Source organism: Haliaeetus albicilla, chromosome 16 (genome assembly GCF_947461875.1).
Source record: "Haliaeetus albicilla chromosome 16, bHalAlb1.1, whole genome shotgun sequence".
In the NCBI taxonomy this organism is placed as follows: Eukaryota; Metazoa; Chordata; class Aves; order Accipitriformes; family Accipitridae; genus Haliaeetus; species Haliaeetus albicilla.
Window position 1 is genome coordinate 775,138 of NC_091498.1, and position 14,893 is coordinate 790,030.

The window sequence follows — 14,893 nt, forward strand, 5'->3', positions numbered from 1 at the left end:
CCTGTTCTCTCCTCAGCTGGAGAGGAGACTTTCTGCCTCCTGACCAGGACAGCTTGTGGCACTGCCCCAGGAGAGCTGTGAAGACCTTACTTGGCGTGTTCAGCCACTGGTGAGGTCAGTTTTTCTAATCAATCCTAATTTTCTCTCTAATCAATCCAAAGCAGAGCGAGGGGCTGCAATAGAAGCTTTTATCAAGGCACCAGGTACAAAGTTTATTTGCCCTACTAAAATATTTAGTGTCTCTCTTGACTAGTACCTTTGCAGCAAAGACACTGATGTCCTAGCACGACCTAAGCAGTCCCTTCCTCCCTCCTCTTGTTGCTGAATGCCCTGGCCATGGGCAGATCACCGCGTCTGAGCCGCTGCTGCCTTGCTCTGGGCAGTCAGGGGATGCCATGTCCTTGGCTGGCTCCTGAGGTGCTGCAGACAGTCCGACAGGTCCAGCTGGCTTTCCACTGGTGCAGGAGGCTTTTGGAAGAGCTGCTGGGATGCTGCCTGCAGGCCGGGAGCCCAGTGCAGACAGTGCTGCTGCCTGTCAGCTGCGGGAGCTGTACGGGCACTGAGCGCAGGTCAGCGGCTTGAAGGCAGGAGAAGGTGGTCGGAGGAGGAGGCCCTGGGAAAGCAGGGATGAGCACAGCAGGGTAAGGCGGGCAGACCCTTCTCTGCTCCTGTGAACAGCAAAGGTGTCAGGCAGAGAGCCTGTGGATAGCTGGGGACAGCGAGCTGCCTGCTGCGTGCTGGAGAAGTCAGCTTGTCTGGAGCCAAACCTGATTAAAATGGGAATAGTTGGCAAGTGCATCTTGCATAGTGAGATGAACTAAACGGGAGCACGCATGCCAGGGAGAAAGATTCAGCGTGGAGCATGTGCTAACTAGAAATAAACAGCCAGCTCCTGGGGCACAGGCTGTGTGCTCGGCAGCGGGTAGGGCAGGCAGCTCTCCCATCTTCCCGGCTGTCCGGAGTGGTGTGGGGCAAAGCCTGTGCCAGGGTGGCTGGAGGCGGCTGGAGAAGCCTTGGTATGTCCTACAAGCCCTCCTGCTCAAAGATTGTATTTTGTGTTTCCCAGAAATCCTTAGCAGCAGGTTCAGAGTACCGAACGTTAGCTGGTGCTCAGACCCCTCTGCAGCGCGGTGCAATTAGGGTTTTATGCTTGTTTTCAGTCAGAGCGTTACTAGCTGCCCACAGATTACAAAGCTGTTGTATTTTACCACTATCTTCTCCCATTGGGTGATTACCAGCCTGGAGTTTGCCCTGTTTCAATCCTGATTCAGAGAGAGGGAACTGGTATCTGCAGAAGCAGCACACTCTTCAGCTGTTTAAATTGTTGAAGTTTTTACTGTGGCATCACAGGGCAGAAGCAGAAATGAAGTTACCACAACTGAACACATTCAGGCTGACATATGACTCGCAGCCCAGATGAATGAGAGGATAGAGATAAAATTCCTTGGAACCTGTGATCTGCTGGTTGCACTTACTTGGCTGTTCAGAACCAAAGCAACTGAAGTGTGGTGGCACGCAGCGTCACAGGCTGTGTCCCCGGGGCTCTGCCCCAGACCTGGCAGGCTGTGCTGGGCTGGTGCAGGGGGATTTGGGTGCTGCTGACCGCAGGGAGAGTGCAGAGTACGCTGCTGGAGCAGGGGGGATGCTCTGCCCCCGGCAGCACCACCGTCACCTGCTGCTTTCCTCTGATTTTTCAGCGCCGACTCCTGTCACTGACATCCGCACGGATAAAGTTGAGCAGAAGAGCATCTCCTTGTCGTGGCAGGAGCCGGGCTTCCCGACCGCCAACGGCACCGAGTATGAGGTCAAGTACTACGAGAAGGTAGGCTCTGGGGACTAGCTCTGGCTCTCAGTCGTGCCCCAGCCCTCCCCGGCCGATTCCTGGCCATTTCCCTCGCCAGCCAGGTCTGCCCCTCGGGAGCGCGGGCTGCTGCGTGTGCCGGGGTGGGTGCTGCATGTGCCGGTGCTGCTGGTTGCAGTCCACCACCCGCCGCATGAAGATTGAGTGGTGGGAAAGGGAGGGAATGCATGTCTGTGGACGGTGCTGTTGTGAAGATTTTACTGGCACCTGAAAGTAAGAGGAGTGCTTCAAATGGGGCCATTAAGGTCTTTTCTTCTCCAACAGTGTTATGCAATCAGCTTATGCAACTTTTGGGAAATTTGGATTATTTGTAGAGTTTATGTTGATTAGTGGGTTTTTTACCCATCTGCGCAGCAAGATTTCATCCAGTCCTAATGTTGACATCTCCCTGGGAGAAACAGTAAAGCTAATAATTTTCATTCATTCTTTTTTTTTTTTTTTTTTTAAATGCGTTGGCTGGCTTTTTTCAAGGACATTAAAAATCTGAGGTTTGAGTGCTTGCCATTAGCCAGCTAGACAGGGACTGCTAAACCATACTGGGTTTCTAAATCTTTGACGAGATAACACCTGTATTCATAGCCTGCTCTCTGGGAAAGTGTTGGGCCTTGTGGTCTTCACTGGTTTAGGACTGAGGGCCGCTGAATCTGTGATTTAGGTAAGCTGTGAGTGGCCTTCCACACAGGAGGGGACAGAAACAAACATTTTTCTGACAGTCTCTTAATTTTAAAAATAGCTGTTATTTGACAGGTGTGGTGGGCTGAGAATTTTAGAAGAAATGCCGGTGGGCAGGGAGCAGGGACAATGCTCTAAATCAAAATAAATGCAGTTTATGACACAGTTCCGCAAATTACCTTATCTGCGTGTGCTCAGGCTCGTTATGAAACTGATTACACGTCAAGCAAACTGTGCAGGTGACATGTTGGTGTTCTGTATTTAGAAACAAGCTACCTTGAAGCTGATTCATATTAATGTCATTTTCAGTATCTGATAGATTTGAAAGGAGGAATCTGTGGGTGAGGGTGAATGCTGAAGCCTGAGACCGTAATTCCTGTGCAAATGGGCTGCAGCAACAAGATACTCGGGGCATATGAAATGAGGAAACGTCCTGCTTGGGTAGGGAATTCAAACTGTAGTTTAGCAATTATTGACTGAAAAAAGGTTCTTGATGCTGACACAAAAATCAACTTAGTTCTTAATCTTTGCTTTTAAAGCCATACTTTAACTGTGGAGATTCAAGGGGGAAAGCGTATCAAATGGAAAATACATTTCACAGCGACGTCTTGGCCCTGGGAGCGGTGCGGTGAACGGCTGCTGCCTGTGCCCTTGCCAGATCGCAGGGCTGGGACGCTCGTCGGGGCTAGTCTCTGGCGTCATGAGGATGCAGCGTGCGCGCATGGGATCCGAGAGAGGCTGGTGCTGAGACTGTGGAAAGTGGCCTCAGATAACGCCAGTCTGGGACTGTGGCAACACCGGCCTCGTCTTCTTGCCAGGAAGTTTGTTCAGAAGTACCTGACATGGCTGAGAAAATGATCTCCTATAGTGGCTGCACAGTAGCACACGAAGCATTGCGGGAGCTCTAGGGGGATGCTGGGGCTTGTTTTGCTTTGCAGACCACGGGAACCAGAGGCACAGGGGTCTGGGCTCTGGCATGTGAAAGCAGCGCAGGTAGCCCAGCAGTCCCACTGGCCGTCTAGCTGGGCAGAACCCACCCTGCCTTCCCTGTCTCCATCAGCGGCTGCAGGAGGGGGGGCTGCCCGTCGTGTTCTCCCTTAGTCAAAGCGGAAGGATCTGTAGGTTGCAGGGCAAGTGAGTAAAATCCTTGGGACCAGGACTGTTGGCAGACCCGCCTGCCAGCTTTGATTACCCAGTGTGTGCTAATACGTGTGTATTTACTCCAGGGCTCAGGCGGCTGTAGCAGGGGAGCAGGAAGGGGCAGGACGGTGCCAGCAGCCGAGCCCCAGCGCGGGGGCAGGCAGGAGGAAAGGAGCCATGCAGGGTGGCACAGCTGCTCCCCACCACCCCATCCTCTGCCTGCCTTCATAGCGCATCACCTGGCTCCATCTGCTATTTCATGTGACCTTTCCATGTAATTTCTATTAATGAGACATCTAGTAAATGTATTCTTTCTGTTGAAGGCTTTATGTTTAGATAGACTGTCCTGATGGGACCCAGAGGTGAGGCAAAGATACAGCTGTGCAGCGCCTGCTCTGTGGCGCAGCTGTCAGTCCAGCTAGATTTCTGGTATTTCATTATTTCACAGGATCAGAGAGATCAAAGCTACTCAACTGTGAAAACCACGTCAACGGCCGTGACGGTCAATAACCTGAAGCCTGGCACCCTCTATATTTTCCAAATCCGGACATCTTCCTCGCCGGACTACGGAAACTACAGCCCTAGTATTGAAGTGGAGACGCTGGCAGAGTGTAAGTGTTGGCAAGGCTCGTCTTCTCTTACGCACGCACCTGCAGACGTGAGGCTCTTTGAGCCAAGCCGTGGGGATGCTGCTGCTCCTGCCCCAGATGCTCCTGGTTTTGTGGAGCAGCATCTGTTCCTCTGGTTCTGCCGCTCTGGGTCTAAGAGCAGGTACTTCCCAGGACTTGCTTTTAATTGCATTTTCCTCTTTGATTTTAACAAAACTGCTGCTGCTGGCCTGCCTGTCCTGGAGGTGTCTGTCCTCACTCTTCTCAGTGCAGCATCAGTGAGGACAGCCAGTCTCTGGCTCCTCTCTGGTGTAGAGACTGGCGACAGTCTCTGCTCTTCGACTGAGATTGCCCAAGAAAGTGCTTAGCAGAGCAAGAGTGACTGAGGGTTGTTTTGACTTGGTGTGATGTTGGTGCCAGAACAGGACTCAGCAGGTCCTTTTTGTGGGGCCACCAAACAGGCGCTGGAAGGGAGTGAGCATCACTCCCTGCTGACGTAACGGCCAAGGGCACGATCCTGCCCATGTCTGCGATGCTGTGCAGCCCACAGCGGGCGCTGCTGAGACGGGGTGGCCAGCTGCACCGTCTGCAGCAGAGGAGGCAAGGCCAGCCTTGGATTGAGCTGGCCTTGGATGTGTGCCCCAGATAGGAGATAACTGCTTACCCCCACTGCCGGCCTGGCTCATGAGACACTTGGCTTGTTAGCCGCTTGGCTGAATAAGGTCAGCCAGCACCAGTGTTATTTGCTGGGGCTTTTCCTTTTCAGTTTCCATTCATAACTATAGTCCAGAAGCATCTTATTTCACTGACTAAAAGAGGGCTTGGAGAGATGGTAGGGCTTCAGCTTAATAATCCACCCTGGCTAGAAATGAAAGCCCTGAAATGGCTGGCTCAGTACGACTCCCACAGATTGTGTTTAACAGGGCTTTAAATTGCATCCATTTGCCACACAGAAGACATTTTCAGAATGAATTGAAGCCAATAAAAATTTTATATAGAATTTAGCTTTCTAATACCCCTGTTTGCAAAAGCAGGAAGGAAGGGATTAATGTGATGAAGGAAAACTATTTGTAAGCCATAAATTTTAATATGTCCCTCTGATAAACAGAAACCTTTCCTCAGTGCTGATTAACAAAACCAGGAGCCTAGTGTGGCAGCGCTGGGGTTGCTCTGTCCGCACCTGCAGTGTTGCCCTGCACGTTGGTCTGATTGCACCAGCTCGAGCTTTTAGAACTGAACCAGAATGTGAATTGCTGTGAGGATGGTGAAATGTAGCCTGGCGCTGCAGGTGAATTGTCCCACAGCCTTGCTGGAGGACACAGGTCAGCACTGGGAGGAGCAGCCGGGGCTGCCTCATGCCTTGGACCTGCCCCAGGGCACGTTGCCGACCCACTCTGCTTGCCTCCCACAGTGACGGTGGCCTCCAGCGAGCAGAACCCCGTCCTCATCATCGCAGTGGTGGCCATCGCAGGGCTGACGGTGCTGGTGTCCATGGTGATTGGCATGATGGTCTGGAGGAGGTGAGCGGAGCCGCAGCTGAGCTGGGGCATGGACCGAGGAGGTTTGGGGCAGGGGAGGAGGAGCGGACCGAAGCGAAGCCCCTGCAGCAGGGGCTCTTGGAGGCACGAGGCAGCGCTGGCTCTCAGCGTGGGAGCTGGGTTAAACTATGTGCTGGCTCCTCGAGCCGTGGGGCTGGACTCTGTTCCTGAGCTGCGACTTGAGGCTTTTATACCTAGCGAGGCACTGCTGCCCAGATAACGGTGTGCATCTTCACTCTCATTGCAGACAGTGTGGGTACAGCAAAGCCAGCCAGGATGGGGATGAGGAGCTGTACTTCCATTGTAAGTGAAGCCTGGCCACCGTGGCCAGTACAACTGTGTGGGGATCCCTGTATTTATTGCTATTAATAACCCAGCTTCTGACAAAGCAGCCCTGAGTCCTTCCTTTTGAAGTGTTGTCATCCTGTATTATCCCAGAGCAGGGTCTCAGCACAGTGAGGCTCTCTGGGGACTGTGGGCTTGACAGCTTCATAAGCCAGTGTCCGTCCTTCCAGCACACAGGTCACTGCCGTGCCAAAGGCAGTGGGGATGCTTTCAGCTTTCCACGGGGTGTATGAATTATTCCATCAGCTTTTCACAAACGGCTACAGGAGAATACAGCTTTGTTTTCTGGGGCTACTCTTGATTATTGAGCAGCAATAATTTTACAGACAACAGTTGTCAAAGGAAATTCAGATGTCAGGATTGATGAGTTTATTTGATTCCTGGCATATGCCCGTGAAGCGCACACGTGGTCTTCTGCTCCCCAAAGCATTTCAGAAGCAGCAGAGCCTGCATGCTTCTCGGATGCAGCTTGGCCATTTCACCTGGCTTTGAAGGGCCTCACGCTGCTGAGCTGGAAGGTTTTTTATGCAGGGCAAGGGGAGTGCAGCAGCCGTCTGTTCTTGGGGAGGCGAATGGAGCCAAAGTGGAAGGGAAGCCTTGTGTGGTGCGACCTCTTCCCAGAGCAATCTGGCTGTTTGCCTGTGTGCTGGTCCTGGACGGGCCAAGCAGCTTGTGCAAAACGTCCGTTGTCCTCCTTGCCTTGCCCAGGGAGAGTAGGAGACGTGGCAGTGCTCTAGCAGGGGCCTGGTGAGCGGCAGAGCTGATGTGCTTTGGCTGTTGTTTTGGCCGTTTGTTTTCAGGAAACGTGAATTAGGGTTTTGAGGAAGCCCCAGCAAGCGGGTGGCTGTTTCTCCTCTGGAGCTTTGCAAGGGCTCCTGTAAGCGGGTCAGCCTCGTTCCGTGCAGTTCTCCTGGACGTGCTCCCGGGCAGGGTCGCTCGCCATGCAGCAGATGGTGGGCGCCTGCAGGAGGTATTTTGCTGCCCATGCTACTAGTCGAGGGGACCTGGAACATGGCTGTTGTTCATTGTTATAATTACCACTCCTAGAGGTCTCGGGGACAGAGATGATTTGGATACTCGAGGATTAGCACGGGTGGCAGATAGGCTCAGTCTAGGAGGAGGCTGCGCTAGAGTGAAGGAGCTACTCTCCTTTAACCCAGGGGTTGTGGCAGTGGAGCAGAGCGATTAGGTTCATTTAATCCCGCAAGAAATCTAGCAACCTTAAAGCCAAATCTTTTGCTTTGCTTATAAAAAGGTGGGAAGTTAGACCTGCCAGCAGACCTGGAGATGGATAACTGCGAGGGTGTTTCCTGGGATGGATGGGCGGGAGCTCTGCCAAGCCTTTCTCATGCGCTCTTTCTGCCCTTCCTGCAGTTAAAATACCAACCAGGAGGACGTACATCGACCCTGACACTTGTGAAGACCCCATGCAGGCCGTGCACCTCTTTGCCAAAGAGCTGGATAACGCTAGTATTAAAATTGAGAGGATCATTGGGACAGGCAAGTTCCTCCTCGCTGGCCCCTTTGTGCCGGCGGCTGTGCCGTGGGCTGTGCGCGTGCCCAGCCGGAGCGCTCCCCTCTCGCCCCGGCACGCAGGGCCACGGCAGCGCCGTGATGTTGCTGCTGCGGTCCTGCCCGAGCCGCAGTGCCGTGGGTGCGTGCCGGCCCTCCCGATGCTGCCCGCAGGCTCTGCCCACCTTGCCGGCATCTCCCAGGGCAGCTCCTCGTCCTCTGGCACCATCAGTGGTGTGGACTTTTGCTCTTGTCTCAGGGAGGGTACCTGCTTGCAGTGGGGAGATGGGAGGGGGGCTGGTGAGTATTTTGTTCAGGAGCTTGATTTTGCATTCCCGTTTATTTTTCTGAGGCCCTAAGTACAGCCAGCTGAGTGAGGCACAGACCAGAAAGCATCAGCAATTATCTGCATCTGGGCAGTTTGACAGCAGCATGAAAACTATTTATAAATATGTGAACCTAATGATTTATTGATTTTCATCAACTTCACTGCCTAAAACTTAAAAGCAAATTAAAATCCCCTCACTGGGCCCTAGAGCCTTAATTGCTAATGTGTGCCAGAACATGGGAAACACGATGATTCTTTGTTGTTTCTTTTCCTAAAGATAAATTCAGCTGCAGAAAAAGAAGAGGTGGAGGAAGGGAAGAGGGGAGGGCTTGCCCACCAGCTTAAAGGACAGTGTTGAAGGGAAGAGGACACTGAGGAGAAGAGGAGGTTATCTTTGTAGCTGCTGAGTGGAGCAGCTGAGACTAATCCCACATACCTTTCGGAAGCAAATTGGTCAGGAACACATTAAATATAAGGAATTTGGGAGTACATTTGTCTTACTGCTGACCTAACAAATACCTGGCTTTGAAATCAATAAAGCTTTTCATAGCTACACATTTTTTGCTGTAAAGCCAATATTAGCCTTTTATGTTATGAATTTGGTAGCTCCTGTTGTGTCAAGCATGTGGCTGTGCAGAGTGGGATACTCTGCCTCAAAGACTGCAGAAACCCTCCTGGCCCTGCTGTGCTCTGTTCCATGAGAAGCAGATCCTGTGTGTGCCGAGCCGGGAAGCAGAACGAGCCAGGCCCAGGGAGCATGAACTTGGTGGCTGGGGGTTAATCTTCTTTTCATGGGAAAAAGCGCAATGTGCACTTGAGCAGAGCATGGAGAGAATGGCTTAGAGATGTAGGAAGAGGAAGAAGAAATTGCATTGCATTATCACACGTTTTTAGTGTCACATGCTGATGCTAAACTTGTGTGAAGGGTTGTGTGTTCAGCAAAGGTGGGGGAAGATCGTAAAACAGACTCTGCGGGGGAAACTTGCAGCCACACAGGGCTCCGTGTGTTTCTGAGTTTATGGATTGGCAAATCCTCTGATTAACGATGGGAAAATCTTGCTTGTCTACACAGCAAGACACATCACTTGTGCTACAGGAATGTACTTTGTGGTCCCAAGGCAAAGAAAATATCCCCTAGAGGGAAGCTGTGAGGGATGTCCTGCTGTGGCTGCGGATGCTGTTTAACTTGTCTCTCTGCTACGCAGGAGAGTTTGGAGAAATCTGCCGGGGATGCCTGAAGCTGCCCAGCAAGCGAGAGCTGCCGGTGGCGATCCAGACCCTGCGGGCAGGGTGCTCGGAGAAGCAGCAGCGCTCCTTCCTGGCGGAGGCAAGCACCATGGGCCAGTTTGATCACTCCAATGTCATCCGCCTGGAGGGGGTCATCACCAGAGGTAAGGGGGGTCCCAGGCCGTACGGCATGGGGGGGCAGCCTGAGCCACACGCAGTGGAGGAGGGCTCCAGTGCAGGCAATGTGCTTAAGCTGTTGCTTTGGAGTGATGACCTGGTGCTGAAGGTGCAGTACTGTTGCTCTCTGGAAATCAGGCATTTCCTCATGTATTAGCTATTTTAGCATTCTGATGATTAATAAAATGCTTACAGCTAGGTGAATAAATCCAGGTAGTAGCTTAGCAGCAAAACTGTGTACTCTTAATAAAAGCAAATTGAAGTGAGGTTCTGTCAGTAAAACAGATGACTCTGCTCCCGGCTCTCGTGGGAGTGTGTGCGCTGAACTAGTCTGCAGATGCTGTAGTTAAATAGATATTCATGTAATCCAAAGAAACATGAGCATGTGTGCTGATTTTAACTAGCCTTTTTATTAGGTAAGGAAGTATTTCTGTCCTGAGTCTTGGGCTGAGCTGGTTGCTTTTGCATTCATTGGGTAGTGCCATCCTCCTTTATGATGTGGTTCAGTTTCCTGATAAAAGGAGCATCTGATACTGGGATACAGCGTGATCCCAGCTGGGAATGACATGAAAGCCTCGGACATACTGCTCATTGCAAACTGTCTCCCTTAATAGCCAGGCAGTGCAGGCTGACCATGCTGGAGGTTAGCACCCGGATTTCTAACACCTGCAGTGTTAGAACTGCCTGAGCAATGGGCAGGACTCACTCAGTGCTCCTTGTCTGTCCGTGCAGGGAGTACCATGATGATAGTGATGGAGTACATGGGGAATGGTGTGCTGGACTCTTTTCTCAGGGTAAGTGCTGTGGGAGCCGGTGGTAACTGCGGGGCTCTGCCACCCACTTGGGCTCTGCTGGCAGTGCCCCCTTGAACTGGGCATTACTCACCTTTGGCTTTGCCGCCTCTTTTTTTACAGAAGCATGAGGGACAGTTCACGGCCACCCAGCTCGTTTGCATGTTGCAGGGGATTGCCTCTGGCATGAAGTACCTGGCAGAAATGGGTTACATCCATAAAAGCCTTGCTGCCCACAAAGTCCTTGTGAACAGCAGCCTGGCTTGCAAAATAACTGGTTTCAGACGGCCACAAGAAGATAAGATGGAGACCATCTTCTCCACCACGGTAAGCTGCATTTCCAAATTCTATTGTCAACATTCCCTGAAAGCAAAATGCTGACAGAGCGGCTACAAAACCTCCGCAGAGGTGGATCTTCCTGGCTGCATTGCACAGCCATGGCTGGGAGTGCTTAGACTGGGGCCTGGCATCACTAGAGAGGTTTGCAGCCTGCTCTGAATGCTGAATAAGGATCAAATCCAAAGGCAGCTAGCTTCCACAGGTGGAGTTAATAAGACATACAGCAATTCTACTCCAGAACCAGTATTTTTCCTAGGCTCCTGTTTCCTTCCTCATGTATGAATGTGGGCTCTGCATCTTAACAGCTTCTTTCTCAGCTGGCAGTCAAACGCGTTTAGCCAGGGAACTGCACAGGAGCCGTCCGGCACCATTCTTCCTCTGGCCGCAGCCCTGCACGCATCTGCACAAACTGGCAGAGAGGCAGCGGGTGGCTGGAGGCAGCCCTGGCAGCCTCGGGGTTCCTTATGTCTGTTTTATCACTTGTCATGAAATTCATGGTTTTCAATTAAGAACTTAAGTCCTGCTTGATTCACACTCACGCCTTGTCAGCTCTGCTAGCCAGTGTGTCTCCCAAGTGCCTGCATGCACCTGGAGAAGCTGCCTGGCAGCCCTTGGGTGCGGAGCCGTGGGGCTGTCCCTGCCCGCCGGGCTGGGCAGGCGCCCTGTGGGCCCCCGAGACCCCCACAGCCCCTCGCCGGAGCTGGATCTCTCTCCCCACTTCTTTCACACACTGCTTTGACGCCTTTCACGTGAGGGTGCCTCAATGCATTTTTAACTGCAGAGCAATAAGTTGTATGTCTTTTGGTACCCTGCATCTGCCTGGTATCAGCTGGGGCTGTTAGTGCATCACATTAACTGGGCATTAATATTTTAAAGAGCTTTGATTCCTCAACCAAATGAGCACTTAATGTTTGCAGGGAGCATTGGGCAGTGCCAAGGAGGCAGCAGCTGATGTGTGCTGCCTGCGGGGACGCGGTGCCTGTGTCCCAGTGCAGGGTATGGGCATCCCAGGGGGAAGAGCCTGTTTGCAGGGTTTGGCCTGTGCTCTGCCAGGAGCTGCAGTCATTTGCCAACTCTGACTAGACCGGTGGCAGAAAGAGTCTTGGAAAACTTTTTCGGCCATTATCACTAGCTGCAGGGAGGCACGCTCAGTGCGCTCCATAGGGAGAGCGCTAGTGTCCTGAAGAGTCCTTGGCAAAGCGTGACTCCCCCTCCCCGGACATGGTGAGCGTTGCCTGCAGAGCTGTAGCTCAGCCGTGGCTGTCGTGCCGCAAAGCTCTCGAGCAGAATTGCCCTGGCGCTGGCATGCCGCTGGGTACGGAGCAGCCCGCTGAGCGAGGGGGATGGAGAGCCCAGCAGGAGCCCTGGCTTCTCCCACCGCGGTGCAGCGGGGCTGTGGCTTTGGGGTCAAGGTCTCCCCTCTGTTAATTACAATTAGCTGTGGTGTCTGTCACCTGCTTCCCCTACTGCATCCAGAGGGCTCTGCAGATGCCGAGGTGTGGATTGCTAATTACAGGAGAGCAAGCAAGGGTGAAAGGACTGTGTGTTTGTGCAGCTCTGAAACGGTCTTCATTAAATATTAATGTATAAAATGCCATCAGCTCTTCCCAGAGACATTCTCCTCTCCCATTAATATTTCAAGACTCACACTCCCATGTAGTGTACAGTTGCATGGCCATTTTAAAACAAATTGAGGCAAAAGTTTTCTCTTCGTATTAAACCCACATGTGGCATGAGGGCTTGCTCAGTGTCGGCCCTGCGATGCTGGGCAGGGCGCGATGAACGGCCGCCCGGGAATCGCATGCATCGGCTACGTCCCACTGTGCGAGCACGTAATTTCTCCCCTTCTGCCTGTCCAGCGCGGGAAGAGCCTGGTGCTGTGGTCAGCCCCCGAAGCCATCCAGTATCACCACTTCAGTCCGGCCAGCGACGTGTGGAGCTTCGGCATCGTCATGTGGGAAGTCATGTCCTATGGCGAGAGACCCTACTGGGACATGTCCAACCAGGACGTGAGTCCCCGGCGGCCGCGCGGTAGATGACAACGTTGCCGTTGCTAATGGTGTGCAAGTGGCTCCGCGGTGCACGGCGGAGCTGGAGGAGCTGCTGCTGCTCCCCAGGCGGGGTGTGAGGAGGGAGGTTTTCCCCAGGGGTTTGCCTGCGATCTGCGTTGCAGTGCCTGACCCCGTCTTCTCACCTCCTCCGCCCTCCTGCCACTGCAGGTGATGAAGGCTGTGGAGGATGGGTTCCGCCTGCCCGCCCCGGTGAACTGCCAGCCACCCCTCCACCAGCTCATGCTCGACTGCTGGCAGAAGGACCGCAGCCAGAGACCCAAATTCTCGCACATCCACAACATCCTGAGCAAGTTGGTGCAGAGCCCGGAGCCCCCAAAGTGCCCCAACTCCACGTGCACCAGGTGACCACCCTCTTGCCTTGCTGCCTGTTGTTCTGCTTTGCCTGCCGGTTCCCACCTCAGGCGTGCCGTGCCCTGCTCCCTTCTCACCGCCCCGTTTTGTTGGCAGGTCCCACAGCACGTCCATCCCCCTCACTGAGCGTACCTTCTCAGCCTTCCCATCTTTCAGCTCCGTAGGCGAGTGGCTGGAAGCGATAGAAATGGGCAGGTACAAAGACAACTTCACCGCTGCGGGCTACTGCTACCTGGAATCAGTGGCCCGGATGACAGCCCAGTAAGTGAACTGGTTTCCTGGCTATAACCGCATGTCGCTGGGTGCAGTGTGAGTGAGCTCTGCTTTGCAGTTACAGACAGGCGTCACTAAACAAGAGGACAGATATTCCAAAACATGTCTGTAAGAGCTCGCTGGCATGGGTTGGCCTGTGTGTGTTGTGCACCTCAGTTGCTGATTTTTGAAGCTGAGATTTAAACCTGGAGTTTGAGACTTTAACCTCTCATTTCTGACAAGAGTAGTGTTGCCTGTCCCTTCCAGAAGGCAGAGTCAAATCTAATGCAATTCACTGATAACCTGTTACGCAGGCAGCACAGGGTGGCAGGGTCAGGAGCCGTCACGCGCCTGGCGTGCTGCAGGCTCATGTTACCCCTGGATTCCCAGTCAGGGTCCGTATTGCTTTGGCTGGGACAACAGGTTGGGGATTTCTTACTCTGGCAGGTCTGAAAGCTGTGCTGCCCTTGCCTTGGAGCAGTTGGTGTCGGGGCACTTTACAGTTACGGCTTGTTTTTCATGGCTGATGCGGGGCTCGTTTTGCAGAGATGTCCTCAGCCTGGGGATCACGCTGGCGGAGCACCAGAAGACCATCCTGAGCGGGATCCAGACTCTCCGGGCCCAGGTGATACAAATGCATGGCCGAGGCGTGCAGGTGTGAAGCAGTCCCCCACAGAGGTGCAGAGCACTGACCCGGCGCTCCCGGGGAGGAGACAGCCAGCCGGCCCCGAACCGGACCAAATCTCTGAAACCTCGTGGTTTCGGGTGGGATGTAGGAATCACTGGGCTGCTGCCAAGCAAAGTCATTCCATGTGGCAAGAGAGCAGGGCTTCCTGTCCCCTGTGCTGGGGAAGCCAAGGATTCCTGGGACACATGTGGTGTGCCTAGGTGGATGTGGCTCTCCCTAGCACTGTTTTGTAAGATGAGTCAAACTGTAATGATGCCATTTCATATGGTAATTAGGTTAACAGGGTGGATGGACGTTTGTGCACTGTCTTAATCCAGAGCTGACAGCATTTTCCTATCTAGCATCCTACTAGTGAAATCCATGGGTATTTTTATACAAGCTGACATGTTCTAGCAACCCCACAAGGAGCTTTTATTGCTTTTATTTTTAGAGACCAGAGCACAGCTCACACCCAGCGCCCAACTTCTGGAAGGTGACTTTCCCCATCTGCTATGTTGAAGGAAACTGTTTCCCAGCCATGTCCCTTCTGCTCTAAGAGTTACTTCACTGAGTCTTGACAGCACAGTTGGTGAACAAAAACAAATATTCTCCACTAAAGCGCAGAGCAAGTGGTGCTGAATGTTTCTAAGGCTCTCTTGGCAAGACAATTTCAGGGGAAGAAATGAAAAGCTTTGAAGAGAGCCATAGCCAATAGGTCAAGCAATGGAGTCCTTGGGCTGCCCTGCTGATGCTTTTTGTGCAGGTCCTGGTCCCTCGTTTTACTGCTGCAGCCCAGCAGTGGGGCAGGAACTTACAGACGAGAACAACAGCAGGCAGTACACTGCTGCCCACATGCAGATTGAGCCCACAGGCAGAGAGACCTGCTGCAGGTGCAGGACTGATGCTAAAGCATCTGTTGCTACTTTAGCCTCTCTTCCCTGCTTCCCGCCTTGCAGTTTTGTGGGCAGAGCATCCCGCATCTTGCCTTTGCTGGCTTTGTGGGCAGCTGTGAT

General features: G+C 52.9%; 1 protein-coding gene across 1 annotated transcript in view; it reads left to right on the plus strand.

Moving 5' to 3' along the window:
- EPHA10 (EPH receptor A10) overlaps positions 1–14,627 on the plus strand; it is a 41,841-nt gene extending 27,214 nt beyond the window's left edge. Inside the window, exons 6-17 of the mRNA XM_069802831.1 lie at positions 1,698–1,822; positions 4,122–4,284; positions 5,693–5,801; positions 6,067–6,122; positions 7,539–7,664; positions 9,210–9,395; positions 10,141–10,202; positions 10,323–10,526; positions 12,398–12,547; positions 12,758–12,951; positions 13,058–13,222; positions 13,760–14,627. Coding sequence (XP_069658932.1) covers positions 1,698–1,822; positions 4,122–4,284; positions 5,693–5,801; positions 6,067–6,122; positions 7,539–7,664; positions 9,210–9,395; positions 10,141–10,202; positions 10,323–10,526; positions 12,398–12,547; positions 12,758–12,951; positions 13,058–13,222; positions 13,760–13,874 — 1,655 coding nt within the window. The 3' untranslated portion in view covers positions 13,875–14,627. The remainder of the gene's footprint in view (positions 1–1,697; positions 1,823–4,121; positions 4,285–5,692; positions 5,802–6,066; positions 6,123–7,538; positions 7,665–9,209; positions 9,396–10,140; positions 10,203–10,322; positions 10,527–12,397; positions 12,548–12,757; positions 12,952–13,057; positions 13,223–13,759) is intronic.
- The last annotated feature ends 266 nt before the right edge of the window (positions 14,628–14,893 follow it).